The sequence below is a fragment of the Elephas maximus genome, chromosome 24 (assembly GCF_024166365.1).
Source record: "Elephas maximus indicus isolate mEleMax1 chromosome 24, mEleMax1 primary haplotype, whole genome shotgun sequence".
Classification (NCBI taxonomy): Eukaryota; Metazoa; Chordata; class Mammalia; order Proboscidea; family Elephantidae; genus Elephas; species Elephas maximus.
This window is the reverse complement of record NC_064842.1, coordinates 29,111,248-29,128,487: the sequence shown is the minus strand read 5'-3', so window position 1 is coordinate 29,128,487 and position 17,240 is coordinate 29,111,248. Positions and strand designations below refer to the sequence as shown.

Here is a 17,240-nt window from a genome sequence, read left to right as displayed (position 1 = left end):
GGTACTGCAAACAGATTTTGGAGAAGCGGGCTTTTTACTAGAGACCTTTGTGTAAATGTTAGTAAAATGTTACTATGATTCCATTCTGCATTGCTCCCTAGTATAACGGTCCTTTGGAGAGCCCATGGGTGTTTAGGTGGACTAGCAGGGCACAATACAGGCATTTATGGGCCCACAGCCATAAAAACCATTAAAATACTTTCAAATTCCTCATACCACAAGCACAAATGTAACAGGTACTATGCTAGGTGCTGGTAATACCGGCAGTCAAAAAGACAGCTGTGATTACCAGTGACGTGAAGCTCAATGAACTGAATTCTTATTTTTAGAATATTAATTATCTATCTGAAACCTACAGCATTAACAATGAATTAAAAAAAAAAAAAACAAAAAACACTCACCTCTATCTTCCATAAATTTGTACAACTGCTGAAGAAAGTTCTCCCTTTCTTCTGGAAATGGCTCTATTTCTTCCTAATTTTAGTCACAGAAGAAAAGAATGTTTTCCTTAGTTAGGCATTTTAATAACACAGACAGTATTAACACTAATTAAAAATATTTCAAAGACTTTATCAAATAAAAATTATTTAACACTAAGCTGTTCAAAATCAGAGAAGTTTGGACACTTTATGCTTTACAAATGTATTCTAAAAGATATCTCAATAGTTAGAATCTCAAATATAAATTCTCATATAAAAAATGAGACTAGCAAGATGTTAATGAACTTTTTACCGTATCAGCGATCTACTCTCAAAATCAGGGTCACAGGCTCAAGAAGACCTACTCTCAGTTGTATTAAAATGGGCCAGGGTTTAACATCAAAACTAATCTATTACTGCTCCTCAAGGAACTATACCAAATTTGGGTGCCATTAACTTTAACTACAAGTATTCTTCATTATATAAAGCCCCACTGTATAGTAGTTCAAGCTTATAAAATCAATAAAGTGGGGAACAAACTTGATCTACAATACCTGAAGATTCAGACTTAGGGAAATCTTCAAGTAATAAAATAGTTCCCCGATCTATCAATTACAAGGGAGGGACTAGCTTCTTGCTGCTGTGGCCAGGGGCTGTGGTAGTAGGGAGCTGGTCCTGAAGCAACCTGCAAGGAGCAGGGTAGGAGGTAAGACTGAGGAATTCATAAATTCAGTGACTTTCATCCATTCAACAAACATTTACTGAGCACCTATAAGTGTAGGCACTATGCTAGGTGCTGAATCAAATACAAGAAAAATTAAGCTATGGAACCTGCTGTTAAAGAACACATAATTAGGAGTAACTACAGAGAAAGTGATTCAAAATATACAGTTAGGTTTTAGTTACTATATCTGAATCATACATATTCCTAATATTAAGAGTTAGAAGCAAAATTTTCAACCAGGGCTTCAAATCTGTTCAAATCAGTTCTGTCATGGCTGATGAAACAAAACCAAAGACACCCTAATTATAAAAATTTGGAACAATATTGATTTGGAACAATAACCAGAATGGGAAAAATTATGAGTTGAAGCCCTGGAATGGGAGACTCAGAAGAGGCATAGTAAGCCTTTTTAGGAGCCTGACACATGAGATTGGATTATTGATAGGACTGTGGAGATCAACACACATTCAAAGTGGCATACTTGGCCACCATCTTTGAGCAAAATCCAACAGGCAAGAGATTTGGTTGCTAGGCAATGCACATGCTGCCCTTGTTTTTAAAGGGCAAGATAATGTTTCTAGCAAGGCCTTGACCCATAATTTTTTCCAGGCCAGTTTTTGTACCGGTTCACCCAAATTTTTAAAAAATTCAGATTTGTTCCGGTGTTGCTTCCTCGACCATGAACTAAACCGGGAAGAACTGGTTCAAAGGCCTTTTTTTCAACTGATTTCCTAAGTGAACCTAAATATATCATTTTTATTTAGAAATCATGGGTCTAATGTCATAGTGAGATGTGCCCTTTTATTTTAAAAAACCAGTGGAATAAAAAGCTACTTAAAAATAAAACAAGAAGAAAAACCCATGTTAATAAGCTATTAGGCTTGCAAGTTGAGCAGAAAAGAATACATGGTATTTATTAATTTGCTTATGATAAATCTGTATTTCTCAATTTAAATACAGTTCACATATGCTGGGTTTTGGTAAAGATTCCCAGCCGATGCACCTCATACGCAGCCACCCTCCTTCTGTAAGTGGTGGACTGTGTGTTGCTATGATGTTGAACAAGTTTCCACAGAGCTTCCAGACTAAGTAAAACAGACTAGGAAGAAAGGCCTGGTAATCTACTTCCCAAAACCAGCCGATGCAAACCCTATGGATCACAATCCTATCAGCAACTGATCAAGGGAATGGTACAGGACTGGGCAGTGTTTCATTCCATTGTGCACAGGGTGAACCATGAGTTGGGGCTGACTTGACAGCTGCTAACAATTAGAAGTCAGATATAACTAGAAAACTGTTTTCTAGATATTATCTTAAATGTTACCATGGTACAATATTTGACTTTAAAAAACTGCGAAATCTATTTCTATTAGAACATTTTTTAAGTGAAGTTGGTTTTTAACTTAAAAAAAAAAAAAGTTTAAATTGGAGACCAGATCTGATTTTACAAATACATTTGTGAAACACAAATCTAAGCAACAAAAAGTTTGGTAATTAATATATATTGATCATATTGGGCACTATGACAGACATTGTGTGTAAAAATATGAGTAGGGCAGGGTCCATATCCTTAAGAAGCCTATAGACTTCTTGGAGAGAAAAAAAGTAGATCAAATGGGGAAGAAAAAAAATATCTATACACACACACACATAGATAAAACAACAAAAATATACACAAGGCATATTAGTAGCTTAGACTAGCAAATGGAGGAAATTACCTTTCCTGAGGGTGTTGGAGGTGAATGTTCACGGTGCCATTTACAGAGAAGACACGTTAATAGGGTTTTGAAAACTAAGAGGAACGTGCCAGGCTGACTAGGGGAAATAAGGGAAGGGCATTCTTGGCAGTGGTATTAGTATGTACAAAGCTGAGGAGCAGCAAAATATGTAATTTGATATGCTACAGAATAAAGTTCAAAGGAAGAGGGTGTATCAAGAGAAACAGGCCGGGAATGGGACATAAAGGAGGTTCTATATTGAAGCCTGGCTCTTAGAGTGACACGAAGCTACGAAAGAGGTTTTAAGAAAAGAATCATTGCTCGTTTTCACATTTTAAATACAAAGCAGTCAGGGAGAAAACTGAAGCAGGGAAACTGCTACTTCATTATCATTACAGATCACTATACCATAAATGGAGCCCTGGTAGTACAGTGGATAAGAGTTCAGCAGCTAACCAAAAGGTCAGCCATTCGAATCTACCAGTGAAACGTATGGAAACCCTATGGAGCAGTTCTACTCTGTCCTATAGGGTCACTATGAATCAAGCTTTATTTTTTCATAAATACTATGAAAATATGATCTCTGAAACAATCCTATTTCATAATACTGTTTACCACAATTAAATGGCAGAATTAGAAAACTTACCTGAAATATTACATGACATTAAATTATCTTAATTTCCTGAACACATTAATACAATTCATTTCACTATCAAGTATAAGTAGCCTTCACTATGTGTATCCCCACACAGAAATTTTTTTCACAAAGTCATTTAGCAAGCCAGTGAAGAATCCATTGTCACTGCAGGACCTAAAGCGCCAATTATGGTAAAACGCAAAACTTCAGCTCCTTCACCCATATAAACTGACACATGACTTATTTTTTACTCAATTAGTACTATATATGTATTTGTACTAGATTAAATGATTTGAGATTCTCTGAACCAAAGTGATATTAATCTTTACTTTTACACTCACTATTTTAATACTAGATAGAAGGTATAGCTTATGCTTTTTTAGGTTTTCCAATAAAATATGCAGATATAACATCTTATGAGGTGACAGTTGTCTACATCATGGTGCAAAGCCTGTTAAAGAGTTTCAATATATTAGGTGTATACTTCCTTAATTATAACAAGTATAACAAGATTGGAAATCCTGGTGGCACAGTGGTTAAGTACCACGGCTGCTAATCAAGAAGTTCGCAGTTCAAATCCACCAGGCCCCCCTTGGAAACTCTATGGGGGAGTTCTACTCTGTCCTATAGGATCGCTATGAGTCGGAATCGACTCGACGACAGTGAGGTCTTTTTATAACAAGATTAAGAAACATTTTTGAGTATAATAAGATCAAGAAACATTTTTGAGGTTGCTAAAATAACTGAATTTATTATTATTAATTTCACAAGAACATATTTCTATCTTAATGTAAGCAAACACTAGATTATGATGACTATCACAAATATAGTTTTATTATGAAATTTTTCTAATACTAAAAATATTTAAGTGATTAGTAACATTATGACAACTCCTAATCCATAAAAAAAAATCCAACTGTTATAATTTTAAAAGACATTAATTGATTTTACTTGCCTCTTCTTCACTGCTGTTATCTTCCTTTTCTTTTTCATCATCTTCCTCTTCTTCTTCTTCCTCTGCTTCACTGCTAGAGCTGTCTTCTTTCAATTCAGTCTTCCAGTTAGCAGGTATAGTTCTACTTTTATGAAATTCAAGGGCCTGATCGAAGGCTGCAAAGAAACCATAAATTACAGGAACTAAAGAAATTATGACACCTGTTTTGTATAAAAATATTAAGCAAGATAAAGAAATAAAAACTGCTGTGCTAATACCACTGACGTTTAAGGGTTTAGTATGTGCCCAGGCACTGTGCTAAGTGCTTTTTCATGTAGCAACTCATGTAAACCTAACAATCTTAAGAATTAGGTACTATTACTATCTCTATTTTATAAAAAAAAAAAAAAAAAAATTTTTATATCTATTTTATAGATGATTTAAACAAATTAAAGAGGAAAAGAGAAGTTTTCTCATTTTAAATGAAAATTAGGCTTGTATAGGTCATTTAATTTAATCATTTATCGAACCATTATTAAACAGTATCTTATATACCAGGCACAGAGCCATTGTAATAAACATACTATATTTGAAAATTTACTATAAACACGTCCTCTACATTTCTCATTTAATCTGAATTAAAACTATGTTAACAATTAGCTTAAACTAAAATTAGATAGACATAATTATTCTCATTTTACAATATATGGAATCAAATTCTGAACCACAAATTCTTGTTAATTTTCAGGCAGTCTATTTAGCATATTATTGGGTTGAATTTATTGGGTTGAATTAGCAAGGGCAAAAGAGAAAACAAGTAGCTATTTACAATGCCAAAAAGCAAGTAAGAATTGCAATTATACAGCATGTTCCCCAATCAAATATCACTATTGGAGCCTTGCAGTTAGGGATGTCCATTCATTAGTGATAAATGCCAATCAAAATGATTTTCATTTCTTCTTCTACCATCTCCAAGAACTAATGTTTTATTTCCCAGGCAAAAGCCAAACCAGAGTTGATGATATAGTTACGTCCTACTTTGTAGATTATAACCCCTTATTATAAGCTAAAAAGGAAAACAAAACTTATGATAACAAAGACACATGGGTTTACAAAAGTATAAGCCACACAGAACCAAATATAACTTCAGAGACATACTTTAGAAACAAAAAAAAAAATTTTTTTTTTTTTTTTTTTTTTTTTAAGTAAAACGAAGATTTCATCTTTAAAAACACTTCAAACGTCTTTAAATTACTAGGTAACTTATTCCAAAATTATTCTTACCTTGTTTTAATACAGCATCAGGCTTTAGCGCAGTGTCACTAGTAATTTCATGGACATCTTTTCTTGGTACCGAAGTACTATGTTATTTATTTATAAAGAAAACAAACAAAAATATGTCAGAGTTTAATTAAGAGTTCAACTACATACCACAGAAAGATACTGAAAATACGGGAAGAAAATCTGGTATTTACAATGAAAGTAATTGTACACTAGGTTACAGGCCCCAGGATCCTAAAATAGGTAACCATTTACAAAAGAACCCCATTTTAAGAGGTGTTTTATAAACCCTAAGATGTTCTCAAATTTACTTGGCTAAATGCAAACCTGAAAACAGTGTATAGCAATAACAATAAAAAATACAAATGTTTGGGTAGCACAATGCATATATCCAATAAAAAAGAAGTCAAACAAAGACTCTGCCGTTATCTTGGGATAGTCAGAGGAAATTACCAATGGACATTAGTTTAAGATTAAAAACTAATGTGTCAATTTATAACAAAAATTTTCTTTTATAAAATAAAAAAGTTCATTCTAGGCTCACAAGCAAACTTCCAATATGCAATTTAAGGCCTTTCATTGACCTGCTATCCATAAGAAGGGGCCAGAAGCAAGCAACTGAGACTCACTATATTTGCATATGTCACATGTACTTCCTATTTTAACCTAATAAATCATCATTTAGCTTTTGTGCATTTGTTTTGTATCAACTGATCCACAAAAGCTTGAAAACCACTCCACATACAATTTCAACTTCCCATCTCTTTTAACTTTTTATTTTAAAATTTCCAAACATAGATAAAAGTAGGTACCGTGTGAACTCAAAGACAGGAGTGAACCCCCATGTATCTATCACCCAACTACAATAATCATCAACTCGCAGTCACTGTTTCACTTATATACCCTTACTCACTTCCTCCCAATGCAACTGGATTATTTTGAAGCAAACCCCAGATTATTATTTCATTTATAATATTTCATTACAGATCACTGAAAGAATTATTTTCTTAAAACACAGCCACACTGTTATCACAGATTAAAAAATTAACAGTAATTTCTTAATATCATCAAGACAGTATTCAAAGTTGAGTATTCAAAATTTCTTTGATTATCTCAATCTTGTTAAAAGTCGGTTTCATAGTTTTGATTTGTTTTGTTTAATTATTTTTAAGAGTTTGAAAATCCAAGCACCAAATCCTAACCACCTGGCTTCTCTAGTCACAAAATTCTTATGAGAAAACATAATTTCAGAACTGAGATCTAAAAAACATTCTACGTAAAAAATTGTATTCTTAACATATATCTATAAAAAACAACAAAAAAACCCTGTTGCTGTCGAGTAGATTCCAATTCATAGTGACTCTATAGGACAGAGTAGAACTTCCCCATAGGATTTCCAAGGCTATAAACCTTATCGATGGTGCCATCATTGTGCAGTGGTTAAGCATTAGGCTGCTAACTGAAAGGTTAACTGTTAGAACCCACCAGTCACTCAGTGGGAGAAAGATGTGGGTGGGAGAAAAATGTGGTAGTCTGCTTCCGTAAAGATTTACAGCCTTGGAAACCCTACAGTGTAGTTCTACTCTGTTCTATAGGGTTGCTATCAATTCAAATTGACTCAACGGCAATGGCTTTTAATCTTTGCGGAAGCAGACTGCCACATCTTTCTCCCATGTAGCAGCTGGTGGGTTCGAACTGCTGACCTTTCAGTTAGCAGCCAAGCCCTTAACCACTTTGCCACCAGGGTTCCTCATATATCTGCAGCAACCCATGTTAAGCAAAGGCAAAGGCCATCCCACAGATATCACAACCATTAATATAACCAGAAGTATTAGAAAGTCATAATTAGGCATTCAGAACAAACACTAAAGAAATGTCAATAAATCTAACAATAAAGTATTAGGTATGCTCAATATATCGAATTTGCCTCAACAAATCACCAGCTATTATACAGGCAAATGCTGACAAATTACACAGTAATGAGAGTCTAGTTTAGAAAAGGGAAAAAAGTGAACAAGGAAAGATAGACTACACTCTGTAAAGACCACTACACCCTCCCCCCAAAATGAAAAAAGGTCGCTGTTTGAAAGAAGAATTTTGATTTAATCACTTTAGCCAAACTGAGTCAATGGAAATAACTAATTCAACATTTAAGATCCTAATCTGGAAAAATGGTGTATATTTATAAATTGCCAGATAAAATAGATTGATTTTTCATACTAAGTGAATTATACTTACAATTTGCCATCTTTGAAAGATCGAACAAGAATATTGTCTTTTTTCACAGCAATCTCATCACTACAATCAGGACAAACCACCTTTTAAAAAAAAAGTATGAAACTATTATAACTAAGACCACATTTATAGATAGTTACTTAAGTATCTACTATTTAAACCCTTTTAAAAAATAGTTTAAGCTTAAAGTTTAAAAACTAATTTTAGTTTGAGGGTGAACGAGTACACATGCATGTGGGAGACATACAAGTAATTTTAAATTCCTATCCTATATCCTTCCAAGCTTTCTGGGTAATCCAGATGCTTTTTGGTACAGGCATGGTGTTAAAGCAGAAGCATGGCTGTGACTACAGTGAAGATGTGGACTAAGTTCTAGTCGGATATAGAAAGCTTAAATGCAAAGTGAAGCAGGGGTGGAAAAGGAGGTAGAGCTAAAGTCTTAACTAACTGAGGGTCTACATCATGGCTAAGAGAAGGATGTTGCTGTTGCTGTTGTTAGCTGCCCTGGAGTCCATTCTGAACCATGGCAACCCCACATGTGCAGAACAGAACAGCTCTGTGGGATTTTCAAGGCTGGAAAAGCAGATCTCCAGGACTGTCTTCCTACACCACTGGGTGGGTTCAAACTGCCAACCTTCAGGTTGCTAGACCAGCACTTAACCATTTGCGCCACCTAGGGACTCCTAAGAGAAGGATAGGGAACCAAAATGGATTCAGGTATCAGAACCTGTTTATTAGTCTTTATTTTTTTTATCCTAAAAAATACAGGTATGAGGTTCTACCTATTATGAACAGTTTAATATATATTTTAAAACACATTAAAATCTTTTCATAATACTATTCGTTTTGAGGAGTCCTGATGGCACAGTGGTTAAGAACTTGGCTGCTAACCAAAAGTTTGGCAGTTCAAATCTACCAGTAGCTCCTTGGAAACCCTATGGGGCAGTTCTACTGTCCCACAGGGTGGCTATAAGTCAGAACTGACTCAACGGCAACAGGTGAGGTTTGGTTTTTATTTACTCTAAAAAGAAGTATTTTAAAAGCAGGTACCTTCCTGGAGTCTGTCTAAGACTTATTACTAATATTTTTGATCACTGTAATTCCAAGACAGCCCAAGATTTATACAGAGAACAAGTTTACAGTATATTTATATTTTTAAATGAAAAACAGGCTAAATAAATATGACAGGCTTGTTTTAGAGGGTGTCTCATTAACCCTAAAAAATGACTCAAAAACACATAAAGGCATGTACTCTCATGGCAGATGAGGGAGGTCTCAGAAACAGATTAGTTCTAATTCAGTCTTTCAACATTAAGCTAGTTAAAATTTTTCATAATTGAAATTGCATTGTTGTTTTCTTGTAGCATTGCTTAAACGCTAATGGTATTCTGAATAATTCACTGATGAAAAGTGTTTCACACACATGAAGTATCTGAAAAAACTCTGTCATTTCAAAAAGGCCTTAAAGTAAACACTTAATATTTCATTCAGTCATCTAGTCACTCCACAAACATTAATTAGTACACGGAAGGTGGTGTACTAGTGGAGAACATAGAGACCAAGTCAGGTACTGTTCCTCCCACATGCAGCTTGCATTCTAGTTGGGAAGACAAGCATTAAACAAATAAGTGCATTTTCCCTTTTTTTTTTTTTTTAATTGTTATTGTACTAAGCCCTTTGTATAGTGTGCTATAAGAGGGATGTGGGAAGTCAGGGACCACTTTCCTGAAGGCAAATAATGAATAGGAATCAGTCTGACAAAGCATGTATGTGTGCGCATGGTGTAGTATTAAGAATGCACTGCAAGCAGAGGAAAAAGGTCATGCGAAGGCCCTGAGGCAGTGGAATTTATTCCAAGAAGCAAAAAACGTTTAGTGTGGCAACCTTTTTGTCTAGACTGAGTAAGAGATAAACAGAGTCCAAATACTCCTGGGTCTTATAAGCCATATTAATTCTTAGGATAAAATCTAAAACCTCTGACGGAAGGATCTGAAGCAGGGGAATGTCATGATCAGACTTGCCTTTACAAAATAATTTTGGCTGTTGTGAAGAAACTGGACCAGAGAAGGACAAACAAGATCTGAAAGAAACTAAGCTACTGTGATCATCCGGGTGAGAGACGGTGACTGGAACAAAGAGTGGTGGCAACAGCAAATTAAAGGAATGAAAAATGCTAGAGATAATTAGAGGAATGGATAAGCAGAGGACAGTTAGGTTTCTGCTTTATACAAATGGGTAGATGATAGTATCATTTACTGCGAAAGGAAAGCAATGGGGAAGTTACCAAGTTTGGGCATGAGACGGAAGATTTAGTAAATTTAGTTTGAGGCTTATTAAGTTTTAAGGTGGTTGATAGACATTCAAATGGAGGTGCTGAAGAGACAGACCACCAGGTCTGGAGTTCAGAATATAGGTCTGGACTCAAGATAAAAATCTGGGAGTCAACAGCCTAAATACCAGAGGTCCATAACATGGGGACTTTGAGCCAAATCCACCCATATTTTTCTCTGGCAAGCATGTTATTGTTTTTAGGTACCACTGAGTCAGTTCCAACTCACAACAACCCCATGAACAATAGAACAAAGCACTTCCTGGTCCAATCCTGTGCCATCCTCATAACCCTTGCTATGCTTGAGCCCACTGTTGCAGCCACAGAGTCAATCTACCTTAAAGAGAGTCTTCCCTTTTTTTTTTTTTTACTGGTTCTGTACTTTACCAAGCATGATGTCCTTCTCAAGGGACTGGTCCCTGTTGATAACGTGTTCAAAGTATGTGAGACAAAGTCTCACTATTTTCACTTCTAAAGAACATTCTGGCTGTACTTCTTCCAAAAGAATGGCAAACACAGGATTTTTAAAACTGTACATATGATAGCTTTGGCCAGTGCTGATGGTGATGTGTGAGTAAGAGGTTCCACACTCCAATTTTGCCACAAGAACCACACTCTGTTGTATTCTATCCAGGTGACTCATGTTTGGTATTGTGTTGGTCCCTAAGGTATTTCAGTTTTTTATCTCTGCAATAGTTGGCATCTGAAGCTATAAAAGAGGATGAGATTACCCGAAAGATAACACAGAACGAGAAGAAAAGGTCGGAATCTTGAATTAATAACATTTTAAGGTTGGGAAGAGGAAAATCTGATAAAGGAAACTAAAGAGGACTGTGAGTCATGAAAGCTAAGATTTTCTCTTCTTAAAACAGGGTAAATGGCACATATTTTCTAGTATTAATGTTAAGATTAAACGAGACTACTTATGTTAATAAGCTTAACACATGCCGGGCCAGGGTAAATGTTCAATACATGGTGGTGATGATTTACAGTTCCTAAGAGTACGCAACTGTTTGCTATATGATGTTGCTACAAAATCAACTATAAAATTTACTCAATTTATAAAATATACTTTTAAAGTTATAAGATGAGGATTGTTTATGTGATTATGTTAAGATTGTTTTCTTACGATGCTCTCTAACTGACCAAACAATTCATCACTGTCCAGTAGATCTCAATTCTTATTGGTGGTAACATACATATAAATAATTTTAAAATTTCCTAAATAATAATGAAATCATGGGCTAAACAGATTACTAACCTGCCAATACCATAAATCCTTAAATATTTTTCATCAGAAACTATTTTGGAATTATGGCGAGAGAATCTTAAGTTAGTACTGAAAACTCTGACTGTGAAAATTTTTATTTTCTGTTGTTTGAGAAAAAGACACACAAAACCATTTTTTAAAACACATTTCCAAAATAAATTCTTACAAAGAATTTCGGTGCTTTTAGGAGTGAAAAAATTATCACACATACTTAAGTTGTGTGACAGCTTAAGTTGTCAGCTTACTCATTAACCCAAAGCTTGGCAAGTTACTTAAATCTTCCAACATTCAGTTTCCTTATCTCTAAATGAGAATAAATAATAATATCTATCTCATACGCATGTAAAGGCCTCAGCACAATCCTTGCATGTAATAAAAAGACCAAAATCAAACCCGTTGCCATCAAGTATATTTTGACTTACGGCAACCCTATAGGACAGAGTAGGAACCCAATAAATGGTTGACTGATGGAAGGACAGATGGATAGATGGAGAAAAGAATGGTTGGTTACATGGGAAGGTACAAAAAATAATTATACTCATTAAAGTAAATAACTATTCTCATTAATTTTAATTACAAGAGCTGGCATTTATTGAGCATTGATTTTGTACCAAACGCGGAACTAAGTACTAGAGATAAAGAATATGAAACATGATCACTGAAAAGGACGATAAATACACATCACATACAGAAAAGAGAGATGCTTCTACCCAACATTTCTTTTTCATTTGAGAAATCAATCCGTTATGAAAACATGATTACCTAGTTTAGCTAACCCAAACCACAAATATAGAAGAGTATGTATATATTATGCATATAAATTTTGATACAAATGCCTGAATAAACATAGTACAGTGTTTTAATCCCATGTCCAAGCCTTCGATTGAGAGTCAGTAAATAGGAAAACAAGAGGATGAGAATAAAAGTAACAGATTGTCAACCATTAAAAAAAAAAGGTTAAAGATTAATCGACCTTACTAAAAAAGATTAATCAACCACAAGGTAGAGAGAACCTCTAAAATATTAAATAAGTCAACACTTGTAAAACATTTTTAACGTGCCTGGTGTATGATAACTGTCATATTACCAAAAATGTGTTAAAATAAATACCCTTGAGAACACACAAAATTTTTTATTAAATGCCTTCAACAGAAGAAAAAATGGATCCTAAGGAAGTCTGTCTACTTATAATCAGTAAGGGAATGAGAATATACGAAACAGAGACCAGGTAATAATTTTTGACCAACGAGGTCTCATTATCTAAGGGAAAAAGTAGTTGGTAGAAGTGAGGAGAATACCATCTTCAGATTTCTTCAGTATAGTGAAAGGATCTAGCAGTTTATAGTTTACATGTATGGAGGGTGGGAGTAATCTGTAAAAAGTGTGGATCCCACTGTTTCATACAAATGGCCACAAAGGTTTTCAGGTTAATCATCAGAAACCATGTCATTCAGGCACACAAAAATGTTAATGTTAGAGTTTAAGACTGTTCTGAAGAGATGATTCAAATAAAAGACTGTTTGAAATATGAAACTTTAAACAACTTATCCAATTATATCTTATCCAGAAAGAAATATATTCTACTGCCACAAAGAGTTAAATCGTAAAGTATAACACATGATTAATTCTTAGCTGAACTTGCATTTGCTTGAAATGATGTAAATTGTTTTCTTATCTATCAAAAAGTATTTAATGGAAAGGCAGTCTGAGTAAATGTCTATGAAAGACATGGGTGTGTTCCCATTGTAAAAGGCAAAGAAAATGGTCCCCTATATACAGCCCTTCCAACATGCTGGAGAGGCCAGTGGTTAGCTAAAGCAAAGAGATGAAGCTCAAAAGACTTTGTCATCTGTCATCACAGTTTGAGTTGCACAGAACTTGAGACAATAATGGGGATATTCCTTATAACAAAGCACTGAGAACCTAACTTAGTATTGGAGAAGGCAATGGGAGAAAGCAAAGAGAAAATTCAAAATACTCCACATGGGTTCTCTAGGGTTGCAAACTTCTGGGGAGAAAGACATTTAAAAGCACGTAAATTTAAGAGTCTATTGTAGAGAATGTTAGAGACTGGACTACTCTATAATTTAAGTCATTATTATGTACGAAAAAACTAACAGGCAAGATTAAGATCAAGAAAGCAAACACCCTGGCTCAGAAGAATGAGGAAAATTCCTAGCTGTCCCTGTCAACCAAGAAAGGTTCTGTTCTTCTTTTGCAGTCTAAACTTCATGGTGGACGTGTGAGTTTTTAAATTTGTATTATGAATTTTCTATCCAAAATAGAGATTAGTATAATAAACTCCCATATATCAAGTTTCTATAATTATCAAAATTCCTCCTTTCTTGGATGACTTCAAGTTTCTTGGACTCAAAGGCAATTTTGAAAGTAATATATGTATGAAATGAATGATGCTAAAAAAACATTTCCTCAGTTTGTACCTATGAAAAACACTAGTAAGAAAATAGTTTTTTTCATGAGTTTATATAGTTAAAAATTAAAATTCTTTTATACTGAAGTTACTCACCAATGCAGGAAACCACAGTGCTTTCTTTTTATCCAAACTAATATAATCTACACAAACAACTTTTCCTAGGAGCTCATCAATCTGTTTCCTATCATCCTCATCTTCATCACTGGAGGATGATGAAGACTCTTCCTCTGGTCTAGGGAGAAAAAAAAAGATATTTACATTCATCTTCACAAAAAATAAACATGCCAAGTTGATGAATACAGGTATTCCAGAACTCTTATCCCGTTTCCTAAAACCTATAAAATGCCTAATTTAGCTAATAGTTTCTAAACAGTTCTCTAAATTTCCAAGAAAAAACAGAAAAGGTTTATCATTAGAGGAAAGAACACCATGTTCCTGAAAATCATTCATGTTTATTTGTTGTTGTTGTGGTGGTGGTTGTTAGGTACCATCGAGTCATTTTTGACTCACAGCAACCACCTCATAGGGTTTTCTTGGTTGTAATCTTTATGGAAGCAGATCGTCAGTTCTTTCTCCCTCAGAGCTGCTGGGTAGGTTTGAACTGCCATCCTTTTGGTTAGCAGCCAACCACTTAACCATTTGCGCCACCAGGGCTCCTTTGTGCTTCTTAAGAGCCATTTAAAAAATTGAGAAAGATCAGTTTTTAAAAATGGAATAATACTGGTCCCCAAATGCTCAAAAGACAAAAAGTCCCGTATTAAATATCCCAGCAATGCACTAAAATATACCAAACCCCATCTCAGATTAAAGGAGTTCTGGAGATGGTAATTTTACCCTCCCAGTAACACTTCCATTAACAGAGGAAAGGGGAGGTTTCCAAGAGGGAGGCTGGAAGGGGAGGCAGCAACCCCACAAGAGATCATTACTGCTATCTTTAATAACGAATAAACACAAACTGGGTATTCACAGGATACACAATATGATTCTTTGGTTTTATTTTAAAAATTCCTTTCAGTTACTTTGTACACTGGATTAACCAGAAAGATGTTCACTATCAGAAGAAAAAAAGAAATACCTAAAACCATCAATTGAATGCTAAAAGAAAGCGTAGTAAAAAGTAAAACTAAATAGGAAAAAAGACTTTCTATTCCGAACCTGGTTTCAAGAAAGGCCACAATTAATACTAAAGAAAATAAAGGTTTCTTATAAGTGACTGCTCAAAATCCCCAGAATAGTAAAGACACTTGGAAATGCTAACTAGATAGACTGCAGTGTATGCTATTTTTATAAGATAATGGCTAGCACTGATTCCCTAAAGGGATGAATAACATTTTTGACATAGCTGGTAATGGTCACATTCATGGACCAAAAAAAAGACAAAAACTATTTTAAAACTTTACATATGATTTATATACTTGGTTGATAAGGACAAATCCAGTATACTCTAAATTTATCTTTGATGTCTTTCCAAAGGGATGAGAATATAAATGTTGCCCCTTATATTTCTACAACTTAATATAAATATAAATGAAGGAAAACTATTTTAATATTAAACTACTATAATATATTAAACATTGTATAATGATAGAGGAATATCACTACATGATTTCAATGATCTTTCAAATAAAAACTGTCCCCTGGTAAAGAACATATCTTCAAATTTGCTACTGAGTAGAACTTCTGCATTTTAAACGGCACTTAAATAAGTTTAACCCCTACTTAGAAAGTAGGTAATAGTAGGATAAAACCAACATACCTTCATATTAGCAGAGCATAAAACCTTACATATAGGCACATGGCTTGGGCTAGTAATGACAGACTGATTTCTACTTGATTAGAAGAGCTTCTCAAGGGCTTTTTTATCTCTCCACTTTCTAACGACTGTAGAACAAAACCAAGCTTAAAACCGTAAGTATTGCTTTTACGAAGTCGTAGAACACTCAATCAACTAGGGTTTTATAGAAGCTCTTCACTTATATCATTAGCATTAGCAAAACAGAAAACCAGAATGTCAGATAGCATATCAAAATCTATCAAACATAGAGAAAAACTGAGATTTATTTGGCTAATAAAGTTAACAGTATCTTTATTAAAATCCTATTTTTTTTCTTAAAACTTAAGAACTCTGAAGACTTCAAACTCCAAAAGTTATATCCCCCCACCCCACAAAAACAAATTAAAGGGTGGGGTGGGACACAGCTAATAAATAAAACATCTAGCTACTTTGCAGATTAAATACCCAGGCTCCACTAAAAACACTCCCCATTTATGGATAGATTCCTCTCCCCCTCACCTACTCGAGACATTGTTCCAGCAATGCTTCCTTCTCCCTCCTGTATCAATTTTTCTGCCTCTTACTAGATTCAGTCCCATCAGCATACTGTTATTCATTCCTATCAATATCCTGCTATTTCTCCCATTTAAGAAAATCCAGACTTCACTTTCCCCACCACCTGCTGTCTCATTTCTCTACTCCCCTTTGCAGCAAAACAGGCCTGGATATTTGGAAACTCTTTCACCTCTTTTAAGTCTCTGCTCACATGTCACCTCAATAAGGTTATCCTGACCACCTTATTCAAATTCACATCCCACCCACTCTCTATTTCCCTTCACCCTGCTCTTATTTTATCCATAGCACTTAGAACTTCATTATACTATATAAAATACTTATTTTCTATGTTTATTCTTTACTGTCCACTTACCCCACTAGAATGTAAGCTTTAAAGGCAGAGATTTTTTTAATGTTTTGTTCACTGATGTGTCCCAAGAGCCTGAACAGTACCTGGCATAGAGCAGATGCTCAATAAGTATTTGCTGACTAAATGAATGAACCAAGTAGATTTATTTCCTCCCACCACGGTACTTAAAGTTTTTCTTTTGGATATGTATATAATCAGTGTAAACCATAACATTATATTTAACTTTTCTTTTCAGATGAGTTTAGCCAGGAAATTGTGTATATATGACAGGCAGTCAATAAACTGATGTGTTAAAATAAATGAGCAACAAAAATATTTTAAGGGAACAAAGACGCACAGAGAGCTACCTGGTTTTTATTCACCTCTGACATTTCTGCTTCTTTGCTGGCAAGGTATATACTCACTGAGCCACAAGAAAATAACGCACTGTCTCTATGCAATAAAATTTGATGTTGCCAGTGGAAACAAAGCTAATCACTACAGAAATATTTACCAAAACAGAGTAACAGCTGACCACTCAAAGCTGATCATGCATCATTATTAAATGTAAATCAAGTAAG

At 34.6% G+C, this 17,240-nt stretch overlaps 1 protein-coding gene across 5 annotated transcripts in view; it reads right to left on the bottom strand.

Moving 5' to 3' along the window:
• ARID4B (AT-rich interaction domain 4B) overlaps nt 1-17,240 on the bottom strand; it is a 185,072-nt gene that overhangs the window by 50,486 nt on the left and 117,346 nt on the right. For all 5 annotated transcript variants that reach the window (XR_007515305.1, XM_049868572.1, XM_049868571.1 and 2 more), the window contains exons 8-12: nt 14,075-14,213; nt 7,952-8,031; nt 5,717-5,793; nt 4,450-4,608; nt 402-470 (exon numbers count right to left, since the gene is read on the bottom strand). Coding sequence is in view for 4 of the 5 variants with exons in the window: in XM_049868572.1 (XP_049724529.1) it covers nt 402-470; nt 4,450-4,608; nt 5,717-5,793; nt 7,952-8,031; nt 14,075-14,213 (524 nt within the window). In the remaining variant the exon portion in view is untranslated. The remainder of the gene's footprint in view (nt 1-401; nt 471-4,449; nt 4,609-5,716; nt 5,794-7,951; nt 8,032-14,074; nt 14,214-17,240) is intronic.